Consider the following 27,868-nt stretch of genomic DNA (forward strand, 5'->3'; position numbering starts at 1 on the left):
AGCATTTCATCAGGGGAGGTAATCAAGTTAGAAGTGGGAAGTCACAGCATTTCATCAGGGGACATAACCTAATTAGGAGTGGGAGGTCACAGCATTTCATCAGGGGACATAACCTAGTTAGAAGTGGGTGGTCACTGTATTTCATCAGGGGAGGTAATCAAGTTAGAAGTGGGAAGTCACAGCATTTCATCAGGGGACATAACCTAGTTAGAAGTAGGAGGTCACAGCATTTTATCAGGGGAGGTAATCAAGTTAGAGGTGGGAAGTCAGAGCATTTCATCAGGGGATGTAACCAAGTTAGAAGTGGGAAGTCATAGCATTTCATCAGGGGAGGTAATCAAGTTAGAAGTGGGAAGTCACAGCATTTCATCAGGGGATGTAACCTAGTTAGAAGTGGGAAGTCATAGCATTTCATCAGGGGAGGTAATCAAGTTAGAAGTGGGAAGTCAAAGCATTTCATCAGGGGACATAACCTAGTTAGAAGTGGGAAGTCACAGCATTTCATCAGGCCCCCTAACCTAGTTAGAAGTGGGTGGTCACAGCATTTCATCAGGCCCCCTAACCTAGTTAGAAGTGGGGAGTCACAGCATTTCATCAGGGGATGTAACCTAGTTAGAAGTGGGAAGTCACAGCATTTCATCAGGGGAGGTAACCTNACTTTAATGATACATGTGGATCAATGCATCCTCATTCTGGGCAGTAATCTTGTATTTAAATATTAGAGGGTCACAACATTTCATCAGGGGAGGTTATCAGGTTAGAAGTGGGAAGTCACAGCATTTCATCAGGGGACATAACCTAGTTAGCAGTGGGAGGTCACAGCATTTCATCAGGGGAGGTAACCTAGTTAGAAGTGGGAGGTCACAGCATTTCATCAGGGGAGGTAACCTAGTTAGAAGTGGGAGGTCATAGTATGTTTTTATATGGAGAGCTTGTAGCCTATTTGAAACTGACAGGGGCCAACACCTTCTCTGCCATTTTCTACGTACCAAGTTGTGCCAACATTGACTAAGGAATGGTAGAGTATCCAGAGCGACAGCATGATGAACCAGTTCGCTCCACCATTGATGATGAGAATCATGGATAAGATCATCCCAAGGTAGGCAACATAGTCAAGGAAACTGTCCAGGTTGCTATGGTAATCCACCAGCCACACAACACTTGGTACATAGCTGAAGGAATTCAGGTTTATCCCACCTGATGCTGCTTCAACTTTTTTCAGGAAATTGGCAGCAGGAATCAATCCATTTTTGCCAATGAGTTGTTTGTTTTGGTTTAAAGCCACAAGAAAAGCTACAACTACAACAGAAATATCAATTTAATTCCTTGACACCTTGATATATATTTAATAGATCTTCCTGATTTCGACTAAAAAAAGGAAATTAAATTTAAAAAGATTATTATTTCGCGATCTATAATACATGTGAAGGAACTACATTTCCGCTGTGTTTTAGCACAAAGATTAGACACTCGGCATATAAAGTGTCAAGAAGTCGAATGATTTTATTATAGCATCTAGAGCAAAAACTAGTACAGTTGTATTAGTGTATTTTATTAAAAAAAATCACCAACAAAATATTATGATATAATCTGTTTTTAAACATCTTGTATTACTCTCGATATATATATGAATCGTTTTATTATCTGGGTTATCCAATCAGATTACAGGAATTTATGAATATCTGGAATTACTACGACCTCAGACAAAACTAAAACGTATCATCGTATGCATCATACACTTACAATATATAAACCCGAGAAATCGCAACAACAGTATCCTGGTAAGCCAGTATGTGCCATGTTCTAATTTGCAATCAAGCGTATCTAATAATGTTTTATCTATATTGTTGGACTGTGTATCAACATTTTCGTTAACGTGATCATCTTTATCGGTTCCAGATTCCCGAGCTTTGCGTCGGCGCACCCTTCCTGTTGATGAGGCGGCATCGCTGTCCTCCGCCATTGTTGTTGTCCATCGACAGGAAGTCTTCGATACTTATTCGTCCTTGTAAAAACTGCTTTGATTACAAACATTTTCCAAACTTGGCATACATGATCTAAAATTAAAATAGGTAAACCGGAACTAACAATCCGGAATTAGGGAAAGGAAGAGATTGTTTTCCCTACTTCAGTTCTTGAAAGTTTCGTTAAGAAGCTTATTTTGACAAATTTATTTATCGGAATCTCATTTATATTTGCCATGCCACGAAAACGGAATGCACTTCGACTCGAAAGGTTATGTTTGACGAGGATTTGTAAGTCTATGGAGAAATACTGGTACCGGCCGTTTGAGGAACAATTTGGGAACACCAGCCGTCTTTTGCATGTCATTGGCCCTTTTGATCATATTTGTAAGCACAAATATTGAAATGAACGGAATACATTTTATTATGAAATATCTGAAATGTTACATTTTATTTCTAATCAATCGATAAGGCAATGTGATTTCACCTGTCATCCTATATGTTGTGCAATACGCTCACATTGAAACTCTGTTACCGTATTTGACCAAATAAATACTCGTGATAAATTCTATAAGTTATTTCTTAGGATGTGAGATGTACAGTGATTAATGATGACCTATTCCCAAGCAAGAGCTTATTCACGGGTCAACCGGTATATGGTAATTTTTTCCTGATGCTGAATGTAACAGAATCGGACTGGGTCGAACGCCGAAAACCTAGTGGCTCCATTGGTAGAGTGTCTGTTAAGAGTTGAGAGAATCCCTGGTTCGAATCCCAGTCTGGCCGCTGCATTTGTCTTTCTCCTATTACACTACAGTAATATAGCAGAACTAGACTTGGTTGATCAGTGATTACTCGTGGCTAGCAGGTAGAGCGTCCATCCAGAGTTAGGAGGTCCTGGGTTCGAATCCATGTCTGGCAGTGCATTTTTCCATCTCCTGTTACAGTGGCGTCTGTGATCAACCTCTGTTTCAAGTGCTGAGTGTATGCTTGTCAAGGGGATACCTGAATCTTGGTTGGAAAGAGTGATGTATTTTGGGGCAAAGGGAGGGTCAAAGGAATGTAGCAGAACTTAACTGTTTTGAGTTTGGAGGTCACAGGTTTGAATCCCTGTCTTGCTGTGCATTCTTCTTTTCCTGCAATTACACTTTTTCTTTGCCTTTTATTATTTTAAAGCATCAAATGGTATCAAACTTTAAATAAATACCTTTGAAATAAATTAACTTTAAAAAGAAAAATTGGCAGTTAAAGTAAAGACTACAGAGGTCCAGTCAAACAGCTTTCACCGTATGGACAAGATATGTTTATGCGGTCCATTAGATCAGCACCTTAAACAATATACCAGTCATATTGGTATATGGCTGCCGTGATGATTTTCTTTTGTGCTAACATTTGCGGAGTGCCCATTAGGATAGCTGTAACACCCTATGCTCAATGAGAGTTTACACTTGTGTGACATAGCACCAGATCAAAAGTTTTCTCCGCCTGCCCTGGCTTCGTATCCCAATCACATGTGTAACAGGAGAGTTTATGCAATGGTGCCATGTTTTGCCAGTCATCAACTTTTTTTCTAAAGTCATGATATCTGGTCAGTAGCTTGCTGTGATCTGTAAAGAAATCTTATTCCTTCAAATGACCTTGACCCATTTTCAAGGTCAAAAAGATCATTGTGTCAAAGATGCGCCTCTACAAAACCACAATACCTAAAATTTGTCATTATAACATAATGTATAATTATATGAGGCAACTAATGTGGTACAACCTCTGTTGAGGTTTTTTTCTGGATTTGCCGTAGAGAACAAAATGGATCTAACTTCTTTGAATGTAACACTTGGGGTTTTTATCAGTTCTTTTTTCTCCTTTGTACTGTTTGCTTTCGGGGATATTCCCGTTGATACCTTTGATTAGCATGCTGTCAGCTGCAGTTATTTCCCATTGTTAAAAATCATACTGAATTGAAGGAAAGGTAGATTTGATTCAAGTGCTTTGTTGGGAATTTTTTTTGTTTTAATTTTTATTTCTTATTATTATATATTTTATTATTATCGCATTATTTCATAGGATGTGATTTTTTTTTCATTTGATGGAGATTGTCATTCCATGATGTTCATTTGATATTTTTCAGCAAGCGAGCTTATACAGAAAGTAATTGATGTTCTGGTGGAAAACAAGCTCTTTAACCCAAAATATCTGCAGCTGTTGTTTAGCAACCATCTGAACCAACTAGATCTGTCGAAGGCCAACACCAGCATCAGGCAAAACAGCATTGCCGAGACTATAGGCATCCGCTGCAATGTAAGTAATATACTGTTATTAAATATAAACTTTATTTGTTTTACAACAAGTATGAATGAAGTTAGCTCAACTTATATTAATCACTCTTGTTAGCCCGGATGTCAGCGGGCATGGGTCTTACTGTGAGAGAAAACCAGAGTAACCAGTAAAAACTCACATGGTTGGGCAGGTGACCCCATACCTTTTCACTTCCGATCGGGGAATTGAACCCCGGCCGCCTTGGTGTGAAAGGCAAGAGTGCTATCCACTACACCATCCGACCACCAGATACACTGTTATTGATGAAGGGACTTAATCTTATTTTGTTCATATAAATTTAAAGAATATGATTAATGTACAAAGTATGTGTGTGTTTGTGTGTGCACAACAATGTGCAGGAAATATTATTCAATCTTTTTTAAAATCAAAATCAGGGGAAGTAACTAAGTAAATTATAGTAGTTGTATTATTAACAGAGGAAAAATAGTTAAATATCTACATGATATTGATTATTAGTTTATAAAAAGATTAAGTTTCAACTACAACTGTGTAATTACCTGCATGTAAAGTATCTCATTATCATATAATTAGCAAAAACATGTTTTATGTATATGCTAAAAAATAAAACTGTTCAAAAATTAACTGGATAAACACTGGGAAAACATTTGATTTATTCTATAACTTCAAAGCTAATTATGAATTGTTGTGTGGTTACAATTAAAAAATAAATATTATAGCAACTATTGTGATTTGTAGGGCTGCAACGATACATTAACATGACGATATGATACATATCACAAAGAGAAAAGATATGCTGCAAATTCTTAATGGCAATATTACAACTGGAAATAGACTTGGTCCAAAATGGACATGACTTAAAAGTTTCACACATTTCACATCTTTCGAAAATATGGTACATGTGTATCGTAACCTCCCAAAAACTATTGTGTATCGTACCATATTCAAAATATCGCAATATATCTTCACACGATATATCGTTGCAACCCTAATGATTTGAGTCTGAGGAGAGGATATGAAATCCTGTACCAGACATTTATCATTAAGTCATTAAATATAATGCAGAAATTCTATTGAACACAGTGTCTGAAAGATTTTAACATGAAATGTTTTTTAATACTCTAAATTACTATATTTACAGAATTTGACAAGACTATGCCTGAAACACTGCTCTGGTTTGGCAAACAAGAGTCTCGTTACCATGGTTACATATTTGAAGAAACTGCAACATTTGAATCTAGCGAGTACTAAAAGTGACAACCAGGTTTTAGCAGCTATTGGTAAGATTTCGTGTTTTTATTTTCAATAAATTTTTCTGGTATTTCACATTTAGCTTTATGCATTATCAGTCAAAGAGTCAAAATTTGTGAAATTTAGTAAAATATTCAAAGATGTACTTCTAACATCTAAACTATTATTTTAATCATTTTATTGAAGTGAAAGGTCGATTTTAATGGCTTGCAAGGGTCAAAGGTCAACAATTTCTCAAAATGTATGTAAAGTGCTTTGAAATTCATCTTCTAAATATTCCATAAGGTCCAGGGCTATGATAATTGACCAGTAGGTACCTTGGATTCAGTGCTGAAAAGGTCATTTAAATGACTTACACTTTCTTTTAAGGTTGCCATGGTCAAATATGTGTTGTATCTCTGAGCAAGATACTTTACTTCGCTTGTTCCAGTCTACTCAGCTGTAAATGAGTATGTGGTTGGGCAAAGATAGAATTGTTGAATGCTAGCTGTGAGTGCCGAAAGGGCAGCACCAGCTGTATGCTCCCCAGGGAGTTGAGAAAGATATTGGCTGGTTGCAAAGGCCCTATAACCACGGATAATAATTTGTGAAACGCTTTGAGACGATATACAAACTAGGTTGTGATAAAGCGGTATATAAGAACCTCATATTATTATTATTATTATTATTAAAAGCTTCGGTTCTAAAATTCTTAAAAGAAAATCAAAAATTAAAAGTCATGTTTGACATCTTACGTTTTTGATAAAAAAAATAACCTTGACCAACTTGCCAATGAAAGGTTACAGAAATTGTTAAATATTATAAGTTCATCTACATGTAGTCTGCAAACAACTACAATGTATGCTTACCTTGTAGCTTTTATACAATAATGGTCGAGGTGAGTGCTGCAGGCCCTCTTGCCCATTTTGTAAACTAGAATTTACAAATTGATTTGATGTTGCCTTGAAGATATATATATATATAATCATATCATTTAATTAATTTTGATAAGGTCTCTTGTTTTATGAACTTTCATTAAACTTTATAAATATATTGACTGCTTTAATTTCAGCCAAAAACTGCAAAGATTTGTTGACACTAGATGTGGCGTGTACACAGATCCGAACTCTTCAGCCTCTGTTATTGGAACCTAACCAACCAATAGGATCGCTTCCTTGTTCAAAGCTCCGATGTGTGGACTTTTACCTGTTAATGTTGCCTCAAGAACATGTTGCTGATTTTCTCAAAGAGAGATCTCATATCCTTACAGATTTTATTTTTGACCATATGACAGAAACCATTGACAATTTAACACACAGCGAAACTGCCTGCTCATTTAGTGACCTTGCCCTTCAAAATGGCTCTGAAAATGACTTACAAGAAAAACTGGATACATCTGGAGAATTAAGTGTTCAAAGTTTGAAAATTCGTACATTGAACTGTGATTTGTATCATTACAGCCCTGAAAATGTACAATGTCTTAATGCAACTGTTTTGACGTGCCCCGACGTCACCACGGTAACGCTGACCAATGTCAGCAATGGCAGCCATCTTCTTCCTTTGAAAAACTTGGCAAACCTCTCTAAACTTTCAATCAATCTTTGTGAAGACTGCCGTGACGACGGACTTCTTCATTACGACACAGGAATAAAGCCAGTTTTGGAGAAGCAGGGCAACAAAATTATTTCCCTTGAACTGCATGGATTTGCAGTTGTAGATAATCGGTCCGTAGGTGTCCTTTGCCCAAACATCAAAAGGATTGACCTCTTCCAAGCCAGACTTGCCCCCCTGGATGATTCTGTGAGTGAGGATGGGCAATTTTTTAGGAAACTGGAGGAATTTATTTACCATCTGTCCGAAGATGAGGAAGTGGATCCAGATGAAGAGGCCTCCCCTTTATCATTTGTTCTTGAAAATGCCAGTGCTTTGAGGTGCTTGAAGCTCACAAAGTGTGCGGAACTTAACGATTCCATTATTTCAAAAGCGATTGAAGAACATTCTTTCACAAACCTGGAAGTGTTACAACTGTCAGAATGTAACTGTGTCACGTGTGAAGGTATTGAAAGTCTACTTTTCACAGACAACGGCCTGAAGGAAATGAAACTTGACAACTGCTGGGGGATTCACAATTCAGACTTTCAGAGCTGCAAGTCTTTCGTCAAGAAACATAATCTTGACGTGAACCTGGTTTGGGTTTGATTTAAGGCCACACAAACTACTGTATTTGTTGTAGTAAATACCTTTTTCCATGTAGCAGACCTGATTTCTTGGTTGTGAAAAAAACAGGAACGTATAACCTTTTGATAAGGCGATAACGTAATCATGGCATCGTACCCAATATGGTTTGATCGTCCATTTTGTTATTCAGTGTTGTTGATTGTTAGAGTTCACACAATTTTAAATTTTCTGTTTCTTTTGAATACCATTATCATTTTAGATTAAGGATAAAAACATGCCTATATTTTACTTATGGTTTGTAAACGTTATATATGATTTCAAATTATTCCTACCAATGAATGAAATGTAACAGGTTTTCATCCAGAAAGCAAGCACTTCTCTAGGATACTAGGATACATGTATATTTGAAAATGTGAAGTTTGAATAAATAAGTTATTGCCTATCTGTGATATATTTATAAAATAAATATCTCTTAATCATGTATATTATATTTTATTTTTACTCTAGATACCTGTACATGCATGCTAAATTATATCTCTGACTATTTTGACAGAATATATTACATATCTGTCAGTCAGGAGTTACTGCCCTTTTTGGAATTTGAACATTACAAATATCCTGTTGTCAAAAAATGTTGTCCCTCTGTTCCATCTGATTTCCTTAAAATTTGGTAGAGTTAACCACCATTATAAATGTATTTGTAAATATATATGAGGCATTTTGATCAAAATATATTTTACAGGGTTATTGCCCGTTTTTGAAACATATTTAGTTCATTTACCAACAGGAAGGACACATGCATTTTTTATATGGACCAAGATGTGAAAACAGTCCTCACATTTCACCTCTGATCAATATTTTACATATGTGGAGGTGGATGGTTGTCTCCCCTTTGTTTGAGTGCCTTAAATATTATATTAATAAATCTTTCTAATGTTTATTGTAAATGTCTTTTAACAATCACCATTTCCTTTTTCTACCTGATGTAATTCCAAATTTATAATAACATTTTCAGTTTATGTAACTAAAATATGTGTTATTTCCACAGACCAAACAGCTAGATTTTGGATGTTGTAATGTAGAATTTTGTTTGAATTCAAATGTAGTCTATTTTTTTAGGTGCCCTGTCAAAATATGATTTTATAAATTATACATGTGTACATGAACATTTGTATGGATTTAAAAAAACAACAAATTTAGACAAATTTCAAAACGAAAAGTATTTATTTTTAATGATCTCGGCATTTTCGTAGTGGTTTGACATTTGAACATTGATGTAGACGTAATGCCTGTATGACTGGCAAGTTAGTCATGATATATAAGTGCTTAAAGCTTCATAAAATACTACCTTATTTACAAGTAGGATGTGTTTAAAGACTAGACTGATTTATGGACATACTTTGCAGCACCACAGTAAGTCCTGTCAAAGATTGGCCAATAAAAACAAGAACCTTTCACTGTACAGGTAGATTACATTCTAACATGTTGGAATAATTTGCATACAGCCATCTTACGAACAAAAAGTCTGTTTTGTTAATTTTTAAAATTCATAAGTAGTACATTGTACTTTGCTTACTTTAACTGCCATTTAAGTATAAGTATACAGGATTCCCTCTTTTCTTTTAACAAAATGTGTTGAAAATATTAATTATTTAGGTGCTTCTGATCTTGTATTTTCAATTCCAGACACATATTTGGTTGCAAGATCATGAAAAAACTTCTCCATACAATAATAAATTATTTATAAATTTGTGTGAATAAATAATTAAATATTATTACCCGTAGTTAAATTTATTTTGTTCACTGTTAGATGTAAATACATTTAAATGAACATTAGTGATTGTTAAAATTACTTTAGCAATGTGTATCTAAGTTCATCATATACACTATTCTTACCGCTAACTTTTTCTCCTCACTGCCATCTAGTTTAGAATATGAAAACAGGCATTTGAATAGTAATACAATGTTTTTTTGTATATTCTATATTTCAAATTAAAATCCAATATTTAATCGAAAAATCTGGGTTCATTTGTTGTATTTTGTGTTTTTTTTAAACAAGTTTTCTGTCATAATGAGACACTTTTGTTCAGTTTTTGATCACAGGTGCTTACTTTAATGGATTGGTCCCAACCTCCTTGAAAGAATATTGGAATTAAATAAATCTATAGGAACTTTAGTATTACAGTATACTAGGAGTCTTGCTCAAGTCCAAGATTTTGTAAGTTAGGAGGGTTCCGTCGATCAAGCACTTGATGATTATAAATAAATTTACTGTTTCGAGTTGATTCCACTAATGGTTTCAACTTCATAAACTTCCAAAAATATCTGAACTCATTATCACCAAACTTCACCTTGAGGTTATTAGTTACTAAAATGTATAATTCTATCAAAGGTCAACACATTGGAGGCATGGTAGGATAATGGGCTCGTGATCGAAGGGTTGCGGGTTTGAGTAACGTCACGGCACTGTGTTGTATCTTTGAGCAAGATGCTTTACTCCGCTTGTTCCAGTCTACTCATCTGTAAATGAAACGTGGTTGGGCAGTGCTAGAATTGTTGAATGCTAGCTGTGAGTGCCGAAATGGCAGCACCGGATGTATGCTCCCCAGGGAGTTGAGAAAGATAATGGCTGGTTGCAAAGGCCCGATAACCACAGATAATAATTTGTAAACCACTTTGAGACGACCTAAGTACTAGGTTGTGATACAGCGGTATATAAGAACCTTGAATTATTATTATTAATTATTATTACATAAAAGGTCAATTCTTTCCCTCTTATCCATTGATGACTTCTGCTCTTTGCCTTCTCTATTTGTAATCTCATCTTCATCAAACTTAACGAGATTGTAGTACTTTGTTAGAAAAAGACACATTTTTTTCATTTAATTCCATCAGAAGTTGACTTGTGCAAGGAATTTACAAGATTGATTCTAATCTCGTCTACAACTAATTTGTTGTTGTTGTTGTAGCACATGTATACCCATACTTGTTTTGGTCATTCTGTCAAAGGTCAATGTCAATCAAGATCAATTTTTAAACATAGATTGCAGATTACATTTGTAAAATAACGGAACATAAAAAAACATTCTTTTTGAAATATTCATCACTAGTACCTGGTAGGTATTATAATGTACTAAAATCACTTTCAAACAAATAAATATATTTGGTAATTGCTAGATACATGTACTATCATATACTGTTCATGGTTGTCTGTTTTTTATGAACTCAAATAGTCTAACTGGTGTTTTGAATTGTTTTTGTGAATCCATGGGATGAAAATTTTGTTTGACATGGTTTTACATGTGTATGTGTAACAGGAAAATAAATATCCCCATCAGCAAATTTCTGCTTCCCCATCAGCTTCTTTATCAATTGAGCTAAGAGAAATTCTCTCCAGCCCTAAACTAGGTGACCATTATATATGTACATTTAAAATCTGCATTACTACTTTCATTATTTAACTCATTCAACCCTGAAATTTCATAATGAACTATTCCAACCTTTGAATTGGAAGAGTTCAAATGTGTCTTCAGGGGTGAATGAGTTAAAATGTTTTTGCTCCTGAATACTTCTTCAACCCAGGTTCTCTCTCCCCGCCACCACAGGGAGGGCTACAGACACCATTTTCAAATGGAAAGAGAGAAGTGTGCTTCCATCGGGAATCGAACCAGCAAATACTACGTTCCCAGTCCATTGCTCTACCAATGAGCTATAGGGAAATTCCCCCCTGCACGAAGCTAGAAAGCAGCCAGGATCATATGTATAAAGCAAAACACAGAAATCAGTTTTGTTATCATATCATTTTATAATAAGTCATAATCTATAGTTCAAATTATGAAAAATAAATACATACAATGTACATACACATTGTCATATGTAAAAATCATCAGAAAAATGTAGCCCATTCAAAATGTCATCCTTGGTCGTGATAATAATCATAACAGAAATATTTTTCTATACTGAATCCCATTCCTGTGCTTTCAGACATTGTAATCAACCATACGAGACTGGTATGTATTGTCTAGCTACTGAATGACATTGTTTACAACAAAACCTGTCTAAAGACACACTATATGGACGAGAGACTCCGTCCATTAAAAAATTGTTCAAAAATTTACATGTCCCATACTTTAAAAGAATACAGGCAGGTATGAAAATATTGTAAATAACTGCGAAAGTTATCAAAGTTCAACCTTCTTTCAATTTTATTCTCATACCTTTCATGTCAAGTGTTTTTCAGAAATTTTAAATAATATACTTGACTTCAGGGACCAATTTTTTGTTAATTATACAACATGGTCTTTTTCACAGGTTCCATTGTTTCAACACCATTTTCTGTTTAATTTAGATTTATTTTGTCTGAAAGTTGAAATATTTTCACATCACCCTACTCAATGAATTTGTGATTGTGTGCAGTTTTATTTCAGTATAGCATTTTGTTTTATGATTTTTTACACACCCGTTTCCCAGGGAGTATCACAAGCATTATCACAGTATTTGAAAGACACAACAAGTTTAAATAATATAATATTTCGAACAAAAATTAGAAAAATTACACTGATCCAATTTTGAAAAAAATGATTTTTCCATCTTTTTCGATTTTCTTTAATATTTCTGAAAACTGCAAAGGCATTTTAACGATTTACACTTCATTTATGTCATATTTTTATACACATATCACAAGTTTTTACTGTCAAAAACAGCACAAGTAAATTCCACTTCTGTCTTATACAGATATCACAATTTTTGACTGTTAGAAGCAGTACAGTGTTCTGTTTGTTATACATCCATCGTCCTTTAGTGTTCCACTTGTACGAGGGCGGGGAATGTTCGTTATACATCCATCGTCCTTTAGTGTTCCACTTGTACGAGGGCGGGGAATGTTCTCATACGTAGCCGTTCCACTTCTGCGCGTAACACAGCTACCTCCTGCGCCTGTGCTTTTGCCAGGTCGACGAGCTTCCTCCGCTGTACAATCTCCTGGTAACGCCTTTCACGGCCAAAGTCTGATCTACGATCAGCTGTAAGAAATGGGATGGGGTATTGCTTGTTAAAAAATATTATTCTTCTTTCCATGGTTGTGACATCGTAAATTTTATTTGAAATATCCAAAAGTACTTAATAAATGAATATTTTAAAGAAATTTCATAATATCAAAAAATTAATTTTTTTCACGACGAACAGAACCAAAATATAAAGGAAATGGGACTCACCGTTGACATCGTCAATATGGCGTCTCTCATTGACAGTGACATGCAGCTCCGTAAGATCATTGTCCATATACCGATTTTGATCATCCTTCGATTTGTGGCTCCGTCCGAGTTCTCGTAACTGTTGTTTTTTCGCCGCTACCTTCCTCTCATGATGCTACAGGTAAATACCATTATTGATTAATTTATTTAAAAAGAATCATGCCGACTTTAAACTTTTATGTACATGACGTCAAGCTATAATAATATCAAGGATCATGCTATGATTTGAGATCTGAATTGAAGGTTTGACAACAAGAAGTTGCCGACTCTGGGAGTTTACCCTTTTCTACTAGCTTACCATGATTAATCATAATTGCCATTTTTTTTAAAATTTCCATCGGGGAGATAACGTGAGCCCAATATTAATATCATTAACAAAATGTGTGAATACATTTAGGGACAAAATAAGATTTTAAAATGTCATATTTTGAACTATTATTTCAAGTGAAATCATCAGATCTTAGAATATAGGAATGGTTTACCAGATTTTCTGGTTGAAAATGCTCAATTTTAAGGTTCAAAATTGGGAGTCTCCCTCTAAAATAGGGAGAGTTGGCAAGAATGATTAAACTCTGGTTTGTGTTCGGGAAATCTCAATCGACTAATTAATGATAATCAAAGTAAATGCATCATGAATATCTGTTGTCTTAGAGCCAAAAAAAAAAATCAGGAATTTCATATTCCAGATAAATAAATATGGTGCATAACATTGGTTGAAGCAGAGACGTATATATTACACGTCTCTGGTTTAAGTTATCATAATTTCCGACAGTCTTACCCTCAGCTGTGTCAGTATAGTCTGTTCCAGTTTTCCAATCTCTTCCTGTTTCCTTCCATCATAGTCTGAATTGGACAAATACTGAAACAGAACATAGACAAAAATTATCAAATCATATACATTTGTATTTTAATCCATTTGATATCTTGGACAAAGTATACCAAACACTTGGTTGATAATAACATTCAAATACTGACCTCAACATCTTAAACTCATAACCAGTTACTTGGCACTGTTAAATAAATCTTATTTTTTTTGGAACCATGAAAAAAATGATGAAATAAGGTAAATAGAAAATAATCTGCTTTAAGCCTTAAACCTTTTGGCTTGGTAGGCATTTTACAAAATGCTTTTATAAAGGCAATATAGATACAATGAGTTAAGATTTCAACATTTTTTTGTTTAATTAGCAAAAAAGATCTAGACTGGTAGATGTACTAGTAGGAAAACCGTTAAGAGGATATTTGATGTAACTCATTCACTCCCGCACTTTGAAACTGGACTTGCCCAGACTTTGATTTGGTAAGGTCCAAATGTGACTTTAGGGGTGAATGGGTTAAAAGTCATAGCAATCAACTATGGGATGGCAAAAATATTTGACTGTATATCCATTAAATGGCTTATTGTAATTATCTATATTGTTGACTTATAGAAGACAGTAAACTTTTTATTTCGGAATGTTTTAGTTCAGCACGTGATGTCAATATCAATACATTATGAACTCGATATTTCAGCAGCATAGTTAATGCAAACATCTCCAATATTCCATAAAAATCTGAAAAAGAAGAATCTAAACTTGAGAATTCCATGCATGGAAATGTCAACTTTTACAGAACAGGCCACCAAAATTTTCTATTGTATTTACAGAACAGGCCACCAATATTTTCTATTGTATTTACAGAACAGGCCACCAAAATTTTCTATTGTATTTACAGAATATACTTACCAATTGTATTTCTCTTGTGACTTTCATATATTGAATATCTTTCATTCTGTTTTGGAAATCTTCCATTTGCATAATCATTTTCTTGTGTTCCCTTTAAAAATAAATGCAGAAAAAATACATCTTAGTTGTAAATTGATTTTTTTATTTTGCATTTTTATAATAATAATTTTCACAATTCAAAATATGATTCACTCAGCAGGATAGGATGAGAAAAAATTGTTGATAGTACTTTTTTTTTTATATATTTTTGAATTTTACTTTCTTTCATAATAAAAACTAAAAATTGATAAATTTAAGGACGTTTTTCAAGATGATATAACACGAGTGAAACATACCACTCCAGTTGTATAATTCCTTTCCTGAAGTCTTTACTTTCCACCATGCTGGCAATTTTGCTTTCTCCCAATTGCTGAAAATATAGAATTACAAGTTATTCATATTTGATGGACAATCTAAATTTTCACAAAGGACAGACAGCTTTCATGATCATGAAATGAACAGTATTTTTGCAATTAAATACCTGTGTTGAAATGTTTAATCTTTATTACTTTGAGAAAACTTTGTACGATTACAACCAACAATACGGAAGGGGAGACAATTGTGCTCAAAAGGGAGATAACCAAACATTTAATAAATCCTGTGGGAATGGACAACATATCTTGATGAAAGAAAAATGATTGTCAGGTAAGGGGAAACCCATATTGACAATTGGAACACATCATTTCTGGGAACGGAAAAAGACTAGCTACATTAATTATTTAATGGGGAGACAACTTACCTTAATATTACTGTTGAGCTCCTCGACCACGCTCCTGTGGATGAGGGCGCTGTCCTTGTAGTCGTGGATGAAGGTACTAGTATCCACTTCCACCTGTCCCTGTTTCAACATCAGCTGTACTTCCAGGTTCAGATTAAATCGCTGTCGGTCGTCCTTCAGTCTAGTAACATTAAATTTATAAACATTCTCATTAACCGTGTCCAAAATGAAATGCCAACAAATGTATGTGATGACAATTCCTTTGTATTGACATTTACAAGAAGTCAATTAATTGTTTCTGGGTTTACCAATGCATTCAATGTACTCGGTATTCCGTCTTTGCGTATTGCAGAGTTATCTTCTCTTGTGAGCAGGTGTTGATTGTTACGTCATTGGTTTGTGTGAAAAAATTACGTTGTTTTCTCAAAAATTGATGACGTTACTCTCACAAATATGTGACGTAACAATCAATACCTGCTCCCAAGAGAAGATAACTCTGCAATACGCAAAGACGGAATACGTATCTGAACAATTTTGATAGTAGAACAATATTTTACCTCTGCTTATTTACATCAGCGGGCAGGAAAGCATTATCATTTTGTATTTGGTAAAGATAAAATGAAGCTGCATTTGTCCAATTATTTGAAATTATAATGCTCTGACAGGCACTCACTCATAATTACATTTATTGTTAACTTTTGAAGAATTAACTTTTCACAATTAATTAACTCACTTGTTGAGGGTGTCATAAATGCCATCTATATCGTTTTTTATTTGTTCATCTTCGTCTTGTCTCTTTCGAAGGAATGCTTCCATCTCTGCCAGTACCAGAGCTTTTTCTTTCGTCTGTAAAATAATTTTTATATTCTTAAGGTCAAATAAATTCTGTTCTACTTTCACTACCTGGTATATAATTTTTTTCCCACATGTTTGATATATATATATGTTACATGTATATATTTTAACTCATTCACCCCTACATGTTTAAAATGGACTTGTCCAATTTTTTATTTGGTAAGGTTCAAATGTGACTCTAGGAGTGAATAGGTAACAACAGGTTTTCCTTGAAGTTCTGAAATCTTCATAGATATCTTGAGGATATTTTTAAAAAGCTTTGGAAAAAGGACTGAGCAATAATGTTAAAAACCTATATTTTGTGAGGTATGTATTTTCACGTTTATTTTTTTTGAGAAGATACAATTGAAAATTTGTCTTGATAGTAATTTTACCACAGATAAGCACAGGGGATAGGCTAATCACAGGACAAAGAAATTGCATTTGTTAACATTTCTACTGAACTGCGATATATATGAGGGGGCTTATTAACAGACATGGGCTTATAGCTGGATAAATACTGTAGTTGAAGTACATTTAACTCATTCACCCCTAAAATTTCATAATGAACTATTCCAACCTTTGAATTGGAAGAGTTCAAATCTGTCTTCAGGGATGAATGTGTAAAAGACAGACAATATATACTGTTTAACTGTTCATTTAATGAATATAATCTTCATACATGTAATTAAGTACTGTAGTGTTTTTTTTATCTCTTTTCAATGTTAGGCTAACCATTCACATGACACATACCATTACATCATTTTCTATCTTTTCCCTGCGGTATTTACACAGTCGCTGCCAGATGTGGGGTTCGATACCCTCTGGGGCATTGATGTCTTTATCTAGATCATTGATGGAGTTTTCCAACTGATTCTTGGCACGGGTGTTGAAGCTAGCTGTGGATGGACGATCCGCAAACGGATTTGGAACGGAATGATCCATGGAGGATGGTGCTGGGGCATCAAATCCCTTCAGACGTGGAACCCTTGAATTTAATACCAAATAAGTCTTGTATTTGAAGACGAGAAATTTTAGTCTCTTAAAATTTGGCCGTTCATTTATAAAAACATTCTTTTTTAATGAAGTTGACAATTTATTTTGTTAACTTTATGCAGACTGAAAGGGATTTTATACAAAAACTAGAAAAACTTTCATTTCATTTTCTGAAAGTAATGGCCACTGATCATTTCATCTTTAAATTCGTACTTCAAAGAATAAAAAATTGTGTTTTACATGGTTTTACACAGTGAATGTGACTTTTCAAGCAAAATATCATTTACGACCAAATGAATTGTCACTTTTGGTGTTGGTCAAGTCTGGTTTCACTGCATTACCAATAAACTTCTAAGCAGAGTTTTCTTGCAATATTCCATATAAATGATTTAATCCTATCAGATTAAAAAAAAAAAAAGACAAAAAATCTTCACCGACACCAATGAAAGTCATAGTATGAGATTTCCCCCCCCCCTCCCACATACTTCGGACGTTTACGGAACAGTCTGTAGAGCTGGTCTTGCTGCAGTGCCGTCACATCGTGGAATTCCCGTTTGAACGACCTGTCCATGACCTTGTCCTCAGCCAGGAGGATGTCGTACTGTTCCCGGAAAGCGTCCACATGCTTCTTGGACTCCATCATAGCCTGGGCAGTGATCATCTGGAGTTTGATACAGAGAATTATCAATAAAAAATTTCTTAATATTCATAGTAACATTAGTTTTATTGAAAAAGGAGCAGTGAGACAGAAAGAAAAGAAAACAACATTGTGATGTCCTAATTTGTTTTTGTCCTTTTACGATATCTGTCTAAAATAAGATTGTTTTTCTTAGGTATACAACTCAGCCTTGTTAGGGGTGCCACCTTCATTCCCAGCATAAGAGGTTAGATTGTGAAACCATTGCAAAATAAAAATAATTTTTTTGCAAATTAGAAATCAATCTTTCAAAACATCAAATTTGTTTATGAATTTTAATGAAAATTTGTCCTAAAATCAGCGACAGTATTGGGAGCACCAGAGTGATATGATGTCAAACAATATTCCCAAAGATTCTATTTTTAGTAACATGACCTTGACCTTGAACTGCTGATGACTATACTAACACTTGTTTATAGACCATATTATATACGATTCTATTTTTAGTAAGATGACCCTGACCTTGGACTGCTGATGACTATACTAATTTTTTTTGAGGTGTGTTCAAGGCAAATGTATGCTATGACAGAAATATGGCTGATATTTAAGCCATTTTCTCTAAAATTCAACTTTTAGTAATGTGACCGTGTGACCTTGGTCCAACGATGTCCATACTTGTTTTCAACAAAACCACGTAACTAGGACAAATGTCTCTTGGTGAATTCAGCAGTGTATGGTGTATTACCTTCATGGATTTCTTGTGCTCCAGAAGATGGTTGAGGTCGCGTTCGCGTGTCTCCAGCTCCTCCTCCAGCAGAAGGTTGTTCCTGAGACGGAGAATCTTCAGCTCCTCCTGGGGACAAACAGAATGTAGGTAAAATATTAGTATACAAATATTACAACCGTGTAACACACAGTACAAAGACTCGCACCACTAAATCAGTTAATCAGGAAGTGATTCATACGATTGTACTCCCTACCTAAAATTCGTTCCAGTTCAAAAGATTGCATCTTGAGGAATTAAAATCTGTAAATATTGACATATTTTTAATGAATGAAATCTACAGATATTTAACCTTTGGAAAAATGTATAGTTTTAGTTGATTTTCATATGTGATGGCAGATTTATATGGGGGCAAATGTCAAGGGGGGTGTTTCCGACCCGCTTCAATTTGGCTTGTAAACTTCTGGTTGTCACATGCAGAAGCCTTTGTCAGGTATGAATCTATAAATCTAAACAGTTGTCATTAGTGTTGAACTTCAAATATTAACGCTATTAGCTCAAAAGCTTAGTAATAACAAATAATAAATTATTAAGCTGTGCGAGTCCACCCACCCGATTATACTACAACTCGTCCAGTGGAATATTGGTGTTAGAAAGTGCTTTTGGCGATATATCCAAGAAAATATACAAAGGAATATTAGCCAAAAAGGAACCAGGGGACCTTGAAATTAGTGAAAAGGGTCATTAGCAAAGAGGTAAATGAAACGAGGGGCTTTATATGAAAGTTCTACTGTAAATACTTTTTTCGCAAGCTGATCTGAGTTTCTTTTCCATTCTGGGGTCTTCACAAGTTAGATTATATTTGAGATTAATAAAATGATAAAAAAAATATTCAGTGTATATATATAGACCTTGTGCAATGGAAACAGCGAGATTACTTTTCCTCCTGATGTACTGTCATGATGATCAAAGAGATTTCACTTGAGGGAACGAAATACTCACCTGATACAGAACCATCATGACCTTGATTTTCTTCATGAACAACAGGTTGAGGGTTTCATCGAACAATGTCATGCTGTCATGGATGACCCCCTGCATCTTGCGAAGTTCCGCCTCCAGTTGCTGCACAACACATACAAACAAACCATTCACATGCTGAATATACCTCTGGACACATACATTGGCAGCTTGCATCAATTGAAAGGGCTACAGGCATGGTTAAAACCATCTCGATCAATTTGTTTAGGAAAAGACTTAGGGCATTATAGGGCAAAATCTTTCTTTTATAAAAAGCATATAGCTGTCAATTATAACTTGGAAAAAAATAAATCTGATATGGGTCATGTTTTCCCCCTTAACCCTTTCACCACTGTAGACCATAATGGAATCATCCAGATCAATGTATGGTAGAGTCTACTAAAGTTACCTAGGGGTGAAAGGGTTAGTGTTTTTCCCCTTAGTGTGTCTTGTGCTTTTTGGTCATTCATTTCACAAATATACTACATGCAAGGTTAAAGGTAGACATTAACGTTTGCAAATTTACCAGAACTCACGTCATAGAAAAGTCCACTCAGGGGTAGAATAATCTTTAGGTTCATACTAAGAAATTTCAAAGCACTCGTATAGCAGGAAGCCAAGAACATATTTGACCACCATGATAACAAGTTAAAAATATGTGACCTCTGACCTTCCGTCCAAACTCAATTTCAATATCTTTTAAAGTATCCATTTGATACCAATCTGTTGAATTGGTTTTTTCCGTAAATTTTACAAATTTCTTTCCACCAAAACAGACAACTAAAACTTGTAATAGAATGTTCTGATGACGGCTCACCTTTGAGTCGAAACAAGTCAACACAAGTCTGAATCAATTAAATTCTACTAATTACAAGAAACCGCCATGTTGTCTTTGCTCTGTTGGAATTCATTGATGAGCTATTAGCGGGGACTCCATATACTAACAGTAACTATGGCGGTAATTATCGGAATTGTACCGAATTTTCCACTTCTAAGGGACGTCGTGTCTCGAACCTCCTAGGTTGAACAGAAAGATAAAAAAAAAACCCACTTTACCTTGCGATATTTCTCTCTCTCCTCGGTAAGTTCTTTGACTTTGCGCTCGTACTCCTTGGCAGCTTTTTGCTCATCTTCTGTCCACTCAGATTCCTCTTTCAGGGACATGAAAGCAGGCTTTGGGACGTCCTATGTAAATACAGTAAGCATTTTGTCAATAACCATGTTTGATACATTTTTGGACATTATCATCATCTTCAACATCTTGTCTTATCTGGCATCTAAGCTATTATGACATCATCTCCGGTCTGACTTGTGTTTCAACATTCTGTCTAGTCTGACCTGAACCCGGGACCCACCGAACTCTAGACGGATGCTCTACCGATAGAGCTATCAGGTTGCTGACGATGGACCAAGTCCAGTTCTGCTACATTCCTCCCTCCTCTAATAAAGTCTTCAACCCCGAAGACACACGAGACCCTATACCACCTTCTGTGGGTATATTTTGTTTGGTGCCAAATGTAAAAGGAGAGGAAAAAAACACGGCCAGACCGGGGTTCGAACCTGGGACCCTCCGAACTCTAGACGGATGCTCTACCAATTGAGCTATCTGGTCGCCGACGATCGATAGTAACAGTGTTAAACCATTACATAAAACCTGTGTATTTCAACATCCTGTCCAATCTGACTAATATATTGTGTTCTACAAGGTGTCGGATTAGACAGGAGGTATTTATGTCATACAAACCTTTTTCAGCTCATCTTCTTTCTTGATTTCAAGGACTCCACCCATCATCATATCCAGACCACGCTCACGGGCATTATCTCCCTTTTCTCTCGCTCTCCTTTCTTCAGCTAATTTATCCTGTTTTTCCTTTTGTTTCTTCTGGGCTGGTGTGAGGTACTTCTCCACTTTAACCTGCAGAACAAAGACAAATACTTAAGTTATGTAAAGTGATACCCCGTCAATATAAAAAATCCACTTTTCCAGTGAAAATAATTGGATGACGACCGAAACAGCTGGATTGCTGGGACAATTTCAAATAGAAGTAGGGATATATCTGTCCCTTTAACACGTGGAGAGTGACTTTTACTTTTGTAGTATGTAGTATAGTGTATATGTAATACATGTACAACAAATACATGTACAACACAATAAAGTCAAAAGTACTTAATTGTTTACAGAACTTACCTCGCTTTCATCAACTGTCAGAATACTCTCCGGATTTTCCAGAACGCTAAGGGTTGGTTCAATGAGTTCCTCGTTGATGCTCAAATCCGTCATGTTTTTTATTATTTTCTTGTTCTTTTCCTTGATTTTGGAGATATCCTGCAGTTTTCTCTGGTAGACTTCATCAAAGTCCTTGTTAAAGGTTAGCTTGATTCTATGGAGAGCATCCTACAAACAAATTACAATTGTTAGCCATTATTATTTATTAAAGACATTGGTCTTATTTTTCTTCAAAAAACCCACATATTAACAGGTAAAACGATTTCGGAAAATCTTTCAAGTTCCCCTAATGGAAGTGTTAAAAAATAATTCACAGTGACTAGTGAAATTCTGAAACTCCTTCAATTTCCCCCTAACACAACAGCAAGCCCTCATGAATCTGACTGCCACTGTGCATACACAACATAGATATAAATTTGTCTTGAATGTCTGTTAAATAAATTCCTATGTACATTCCAATAAAAAAACACATCATTTAAACACTTTTTATAGAAAGATCAAACCGTATATTTATGAATATCCTGAACTTCAAATTCCATCATGATCAAATCTGTACCCTTCATGACATTTCCTATTCTCTCAAGACTTTCTCCTCTATAGACCTCTCACCTCTCATGACCTCTCCAGATCTCTATCATGACCTCTTGTGACATGTCATCTCTCATGTCCTCTAACCTCATGACCCCTCCAGATCTCTATCATGACCTCTTGTGACATGTCATCTCTCATGACCTCTAACCTCAAGACCCCTCCAGATCTCTATTATGACCTCTTGTGACATGTCATCTATCATGACCTCTAACCTCATGACCCCTCCAGATCTCTATCATGACCTCTAGTGACATGTCATCTCTCAGGACCTGTAACCTCAAGACCTCATAGTTCTTACGACTTTGACCCCTATTAACCTCGCACCTCAAATAACCTTTACAATTTTCTCTCGTCTCTTAAGACTTTGACCCCTATTAACCTCTCATATCACATGACCTTTACAGTGACCTCTATGTCTCATGATTTTGACCCCTTTTAACCTCTCACCCCACATGACCTTTACAATGACCTCTCACCTCTAGGAGTATGATCTGTGTGATCTTCTGCTCCCTTGTGTGAAGGTCAAACTGACTGTAGAACAGCTCATTGGCACCGCCAAACATGGCACCTGGTCAAACAGACAGAAGCAGACATTTTTAATGTTGCCAAAAGACATATTTTTAATGGATCACGAATTTGCAATAATAATATCGGTAAATTCTAATGTTAACATACGAGGCCAAACAAAGACAAGGTTGAGTTTCAGGCTTTTTAGATGAATAAGTTAACCCTTTCACCACTGCAGACCAAAATGGACTCATCCAGATCAATGCATGGTCGAGTTTACTAAAGTGGCATAGGGGTGACAGGATTCAAATTGGTTCTGAGAAATTTCTATCAAAATAGAAAGATCGAAATGAAAATTCCGAAATTAAACAATCCTATTCCTACTGACCAATCCACGAAGTAGGTTGAATTTATAAAATGGGTTGATACTGCATAAACAAGTATAGATATCTTGTAGTACAGGGCCCACTTGTATAAAACATCTCAAGTCTAAGATGTCCCATAGACAATACATTGCTTGAGATTTTCCTTAACTTTGAGACGTTTTATACAAGTGGGCCCATGTCTTTAAACTTTAATGGCGCTTGCTTAATATTTCTTTAAACACTATTGCAGCAGGCAAAAGGAAATAAAAGTCAGCAAAGAAACCTGAAACATTTTTTTTTTCATTATTGATGAAGGAAATTCTTTACATATATATCAAGATATGAATTATCTTAGTTAATATAGCATTCACATAAGTATAGGAATTATTCACATGTAAACGATCATGTGGTTTCTGAAAGAAAACATTGTTTTTTAAATATGAAGTTTATTACACACATATCAAAATCATTTGAAATATATTTACTGAAAAGTGTCAAACAGAAATGCTATTGGTTCTTTTTCAGAACAAAATAGTTATGTGATTGTTTAATGACATATATATTTATTTCAATACAATAGATCCTAATGTCAAATAATTTCAATGATTCAATTTAAATGAAAACCAGGTGTGGATATGAGTAAAGTTTTAAGTTACGAAAATAAACTGATAAAAACACAATTGGAATCTAATGATGTAAACAAATCTTAAATAGAATCAAAGTTTAACTTCTTAAATGTTAAATATTTAATAACAAAAGACATTTTTAGAAAATGAAATATGAAAGAGATCAAAAGGTATTAAGTAAAATAATTGAAAAAAGGGTTAATCATTTAAAATCTGAACAGGAATAAAAAAAGATTTCAAAATGTCTTAAATGATTAATTCTAAAGGAACAAGCAATTAAGAATATATGTATTTAAGATTTTCAGAAATAAATTCTATTTGTAGATTTACTAGCAATTTTAATTAAGATTTTTGAAATTTATATATAAGACACCATACCCAATGACTGAAAAGCATTGACTAAATATACTCTGGAACCAAGCCTTTTCGTTTCGTTTTCTGATGATAAAAATATCACAAAATCGTCTCAGAAGATAGTTTACCACTTGCTCAGAATTTGAATATTACAGGTTCCATCATATAACTGAAAATAACATATTTAAATCAGCTTAAATACTTGGAAATTCTGAAAAGAAGGAGTCCAAGAAAAAAGTAGGGATTTGTTGCTGCAGCCATGAACCAATTAAGTCTCCAAATCCACAATATGAATTCAGATATTGGATTGTATTTTAATGACTGAATTTGCTTAAAAAGTCCAGATACCATAACCAAGGATAACAGATACTCATGTGAAAGACTACTTCTGTATAAGGATCCCTGTCTCACTGCGTCTGTGGTTTTTCCTTTATTAACAGTAACGTCCCCTTAACTTCCCTTTATATACAGTAACATCCACTTAACTTCCCTTTATATACAGTAACGTCCCCTTAACCTCCCTTTATATACAATAACGTCCCCTTAACCTCCCTTTATATACAGTAACGTCCCCTTAACTTCCCTTTATATACAGTAACATCCCCTTAACTTCCCTTTATTTACAGTAACGTCCCCTTAACTTTCCTTTATATACATTAACGTCCCCTTAACTTCCCTTTATAGACAGTAACGTCCCCTTAACTTCCCCTTAACTTCCCTTTATATACAGTAACATCCCCTTAACTTCCCTTTATTTACAGTAACGTCCCCTTAACTTTCCTTTATCTACAGTAACGTCCCCTTAACTTCCCTTTATATACAGTAATGTCCCCTTAACTTCCCTTTATATACAGTGACATCCCCTTAACTTCCCTTTATATACAGTAACGTCCCCTTAACTTCCCTTTATTTACAGTAACGTCCCCTTAACTTCTCTTTATATACAGTAACGTCCCCTTAACTTCCCTTTATATACAGTAACGTCCCCTTAACTTTCCTTTGGATGTACAATAACTATAGCACAGTTTGGCCAGGCCACTTCCGTTGACCTGGGACCGTATTCATGAAACTGTTCTCGTGCTCAAACTCAAATTCTGTGTTCAAACCCAAGTTCTTGTTAAAAGTTTCTGTGACTAATTAAATGAATTAAGAGACTGCAAGCCATATTCTATCTTAAATGTTTTTGATAGACTATCTGACCATGTCACATGATTTAAGCAAGTTACAAGAAAGTTTGTTTGAGCACAAAATCCATGCTCGAGCATGAGAACGGTTTCATGAATACGGGCCCAGGTAGCTTAATCAGTTAGAGCGATAATATAACAATCTAAAGTCCAGGGTTCGAATCTGGCCCCACTGAATTTTTACACTCAGAACATTGTTGTTGATTTACATTTTGTTTATTTTGTATCTATTATTTCTCATAAAAGTCCTGCAAAGCATAATTTTCTTTTCAGAAATTACTGTATTTATCAAAGCTATTTATAGCCACGCTGGTAAAAACAGTCTGCAGTACTTGGTTACAGTTTCTGGCAGTGGTACGGGGATCCTTAAAAATCAAGACACCGTAACCCAGAATAACAGAATATGTTAATGTGAATTCTACATAATTTTATAGGAAATAAAAAGTGTCCATCATTATAATAGACCAAATTTACCCAAACTTATTGGTTGATCAAGAGTGTTTTCTTAAACAAAGAATACGGCAATACAAATTAAGACAATGAATATAGTTGAACTTTTGTCTATAAAGATTTTTTTTCTAAAATATTTGTGCAATACCAGGGTATGTGTTGATTTTCTCTGTTTTATTTATATATCTAATATTGAAGAATGAGTATTTGTAATATCATTCAAATTCACACCGAACGAACGATTTCAGTTTATTATGGTAACTGATTATATATCAATAACTGACATAGTACATATCTGTATTAATTACTTACAAAATAAATTACTTGAAATGTGTGAAATTTCATAACATTAAAGAACAACTGCCAAAATTGTGTTACCTGGTAAAAATATTTTCCAAATGGAAAAGAATAAATGGAACATGGTTCAGTATTTTGAAAAAACAACGTATTAATGATACTATTAACAGGTATTACATAATAAAATTTGACAGGCCTACCATTAACAAAATATTATACTGCATTAGTAACACAATGCAATATTAACAGGTTTATCATTAAAATAAGGTGATATTATCAGGAATTTGATATTAACTTGTGGTATTACGTTAACATAATGTCACATTATCAAGAAATCTATATTAACTATATGGTACATGTATTACGTTAACATATTGTGATATTATCAGGAATTTGATATTAACTTGTGGTACGTATAACTACGGAATAAGATCTTAGTCCGTGGTATAACGTTAACCAATTGTGATATTATCAGGAATTTGATATTAACTTGTGGTACGTATAACTACGGAATTAGAACTAATTCCCAGGTATAACGTTAACAAATTGTGATATTATCAGGAATTTGATATTGACTTGTGGTACGTATAACTACGGAATTAGATCTAAGTCCGTGGTATAACGTTAACAAATTGTGATATTATCAGGAATTTGATATTAACTTGTGGTATTACGTTAACAAAATATGATATTACATGTATCAGGTATTACATTTAGTTGGGAATTTCACTTTACAGCAATATAACCTTAACATAAATTATTAACAGGTAATTAGTGACTAACTTGTAATTTTTATCAACATAGAAGCCATATGGCATGCAAGCATATGTGAATAATTCTGAAATATGAATAACTTGTATTTTTTTTTTCTACAGCTGAAATGAAGATAACACATGTAACAATGTTGATATTTTCTATAAAGTAGCTGCTGAAACTGACAAATAATGGTAAAGTCCAATTTCATCTTCTCAAATTACTTAAAATTAAACCAACCCAGATAAACTGGGTAGATATTTTCAACGTGCAGGGTTGAACCACATTTCAGCTCGGATTGATAATAAGTATAAAGCAACAGATTCATGCTCCATTGGAAAAACTCAAAGCTATAATAAATATAGATTTCAAATGTCAACATCCATGCATCAGAAATCATTTAAAGTAGAAAATATTTGATATCAGAAAAAAACATTCTTGTTAGCAAGAGCAAAGAATATAGACAGGGTTCAATTGTCAGCATAACAATGGAAATGATAGTTAAAACCCATAATTTCAAACAAAAGGGAAAAATTGTAAAATAAAATGTTAAAAAAATAAAAGAAAAAAATATGAACTGGCATAAATATTTGTTTTTGTGTGGTATTGTTGATGATTGGCCTATCAAATGAAAGTACAAACAACGGAGCTCATTATTATTTCATGTATCAGTAATTAATTAATAATTCTAGCGTCATGGCAAATGATGATTTTGCAAATTTTAATTTCCAACTTTATCTGGAAAATACTATTATGCATTGATTTGAATTTCTTATTTCAATATTTTTCAGTGTGTATACATGCTGGTGAATTAAACATGCTCATTGCTCTGTTGAATTAACAGATTAAAATTCAATGATAATCTATTCTGGGGAGAAAAAACACTAAACGACAATCTTGTATACAGCA

At 34.5% G+C, this 27,868-nt stretch overlaps 3 protein-coding genes and 1 non-coding gene across 5 annotated transcripts in view; 1 reads left to right on the forward strand and 3 right to left on the reverse strand.

Annotated features, from left to right (window-relative positions):
* The window catches only part of LOC110451759 (lipase maturation factor 1-like), a 9,704-nt gene extending 7,656 nt beyond the window's left edge, over nucleotides 1-2,048 (reverse strand). The window contains exons 1-2 of the mRNA XM_021499930.1: nucleotides 1,744-2,048; nucleotides 955-1,299 (exon numbers count right to left, since the gene is read on the reverse strand). Of these exons, the coding sequence (XP_021355605.1) occupies nucleotides 955-1,299; nucleotides 1,744-1,963 (565 nt within the window). The 5' untranslated portion in view covers nucleotides 1,964-2,048. The remainder of the gene's footprint in view (nucleotides 1-954; nucleotides 1,300-1,743) is intronic.
* A 53-nt stretch (nucleotides 2,049-2,101) lies between these two features.
* Nucleotides 2,102-8,793, forward strand: LOC110451729. Its single transcript, XM_021499885.1, has 4 exons — nucleotides 2,102-2,351; nucleotides 4,090-4,259; nucleotides 5,398-5,536; nucleotides 6,559-8,793. Exons 1-4 carry the CDS (start codon nucleotides 2,201-2,203, stop codon nucleotides 7,683-7,685), a joined length of 1,587 nt encoding a protein of 528 aa, XP_021355560.1. The 5' UTR covers nucleotides 2,102-2,200; the 3' UTR covers nucleotides 7,686-8,793.
* A 3,462-nt stretch (nucleotides 8,794-12,255) lies between these two features.
* LOC110451730 (cilia- and flagella-associated protein 43-like) overlaps nucleotides 12,256-27,868 on the reverse strand; it is a 40,747-nt gene continuing 25,134 nt past the window's right edge. For both annotated transcript variants that reach the window (XM_021499887.1, XM_021499886.1), the window contains 16 exons: nucleotides 25,934-25,963; nucleotides 22,900-22,991; nucleotides 21,794-22,000; nucleotides 21,350-21,520; nucleotides 20,662-20,790; nucleotides 19,591-19,710; nucleotides 18,610-18,717; nucleotides 17,713-17,888; nucleotides 16,985-17,219; nucleotides 16,131-16,243; nucleotides 15,419-15,578; nucleotides 14,976-15,049; nucleotides 14,641-14,731; nucleotides 13,695-13,775; nucleotides 12,878-13,031; nucleotides 12,256-12,685 (listed from right to left, as the gene is read on the reverse strand). In XM_021499887.1, coding sequence (XP_021355562.1) covers nucleotides 12,516-12,685; nucleotides 12,878-13,031; nucleotides 13,695-13,775; nucleotides 14,641-14,731; nucleotides 14,976-15,049; nucleotides 15,419-15,578; nucleotides 16,131-16,243; nucleotides 16,985-17,219; nucleotides 17,713-17,888; nucleotides 18,610-18,717; nucleotides 19,591-19,710; nucleotides 20,662-20,790; nucleotides 21,350-21,520; nucleotides 21,794-22,000; nucleotides 22,900-22,991; nucleotides 25,934-25,963 — 2,111 coding nt within the window. In that variant the 3' untranslated portion in view covers nucleotides 12,256-12,515. The remainder of the gene's footprint in view (nucleotides 12,686-12,877; nucleotides 13,032-13,694; nucleotides 13,776-14,640; nucleotides 14,732-14,975; nucleotides 15,050-15,418; nucleotides 15,579-16,130; nucleotides 16,244-16,984; nucleotides 17,220-17,712; nucleotides 17,889-18,609; nucleotides 18,718-19,590; nucleotides 19,711-20,661; nucleotides 20,791-21,349; nucleotides 21,521-21,793; nucleotides 22,001-22,899; nucleotides 22,992-25,933; nucleotides 25,964-27,868) is intronic.
* On the reverse strand, nucleotides 21,145-21,217 carry Trnas-aga. The gene has a single exon. It is a non-coding gene; the product is annotated as a tRNA-Ser (tRNA).

This window comes from Mizuhopecten yessoensis, unplaced genomic scaffold (genome assembly GCF_002113885.1).
Source record: "Mizuhopecten yessoensis strain PY_sf001 unplaced genomic scaffold, ASM211388v2 scaffold6169, whole genome shotgun sequence".
NCBI classification, from domain to species: domain Eukaryota; kingdom Metazoa; phylum Mollusca; class Bivalvia; order Pectinida; family Pectinidae; genus Mizuhopecten; species Mizuhopecten yessoensis.

Excerpts from the sequence above, each read along its gene's own strand:
- LOC110451729 (XM_021499885.1), top strand. The coding sequence starts at position 2,201 with ATGCCACGAAAACGGAATGCACTTCGACTCGAAAGGTTATGTTTGACG. Across the intron at positions 2,352-4,089 it reads TGGCCCTTTTGATCATATTT|CAAGCGAGCTTATACAGAAA; the intron begins GTAAGCACAAAT and ends GATATTTTTCAG. Across the intron at positions 5,537-6,558 it reads CCAGGTTTTAGCAGCTATTG|CCAAAAACTGCAAAGATTTG; the intron begins GTAAGATTTCGT and ends CTTTAATTTCAG.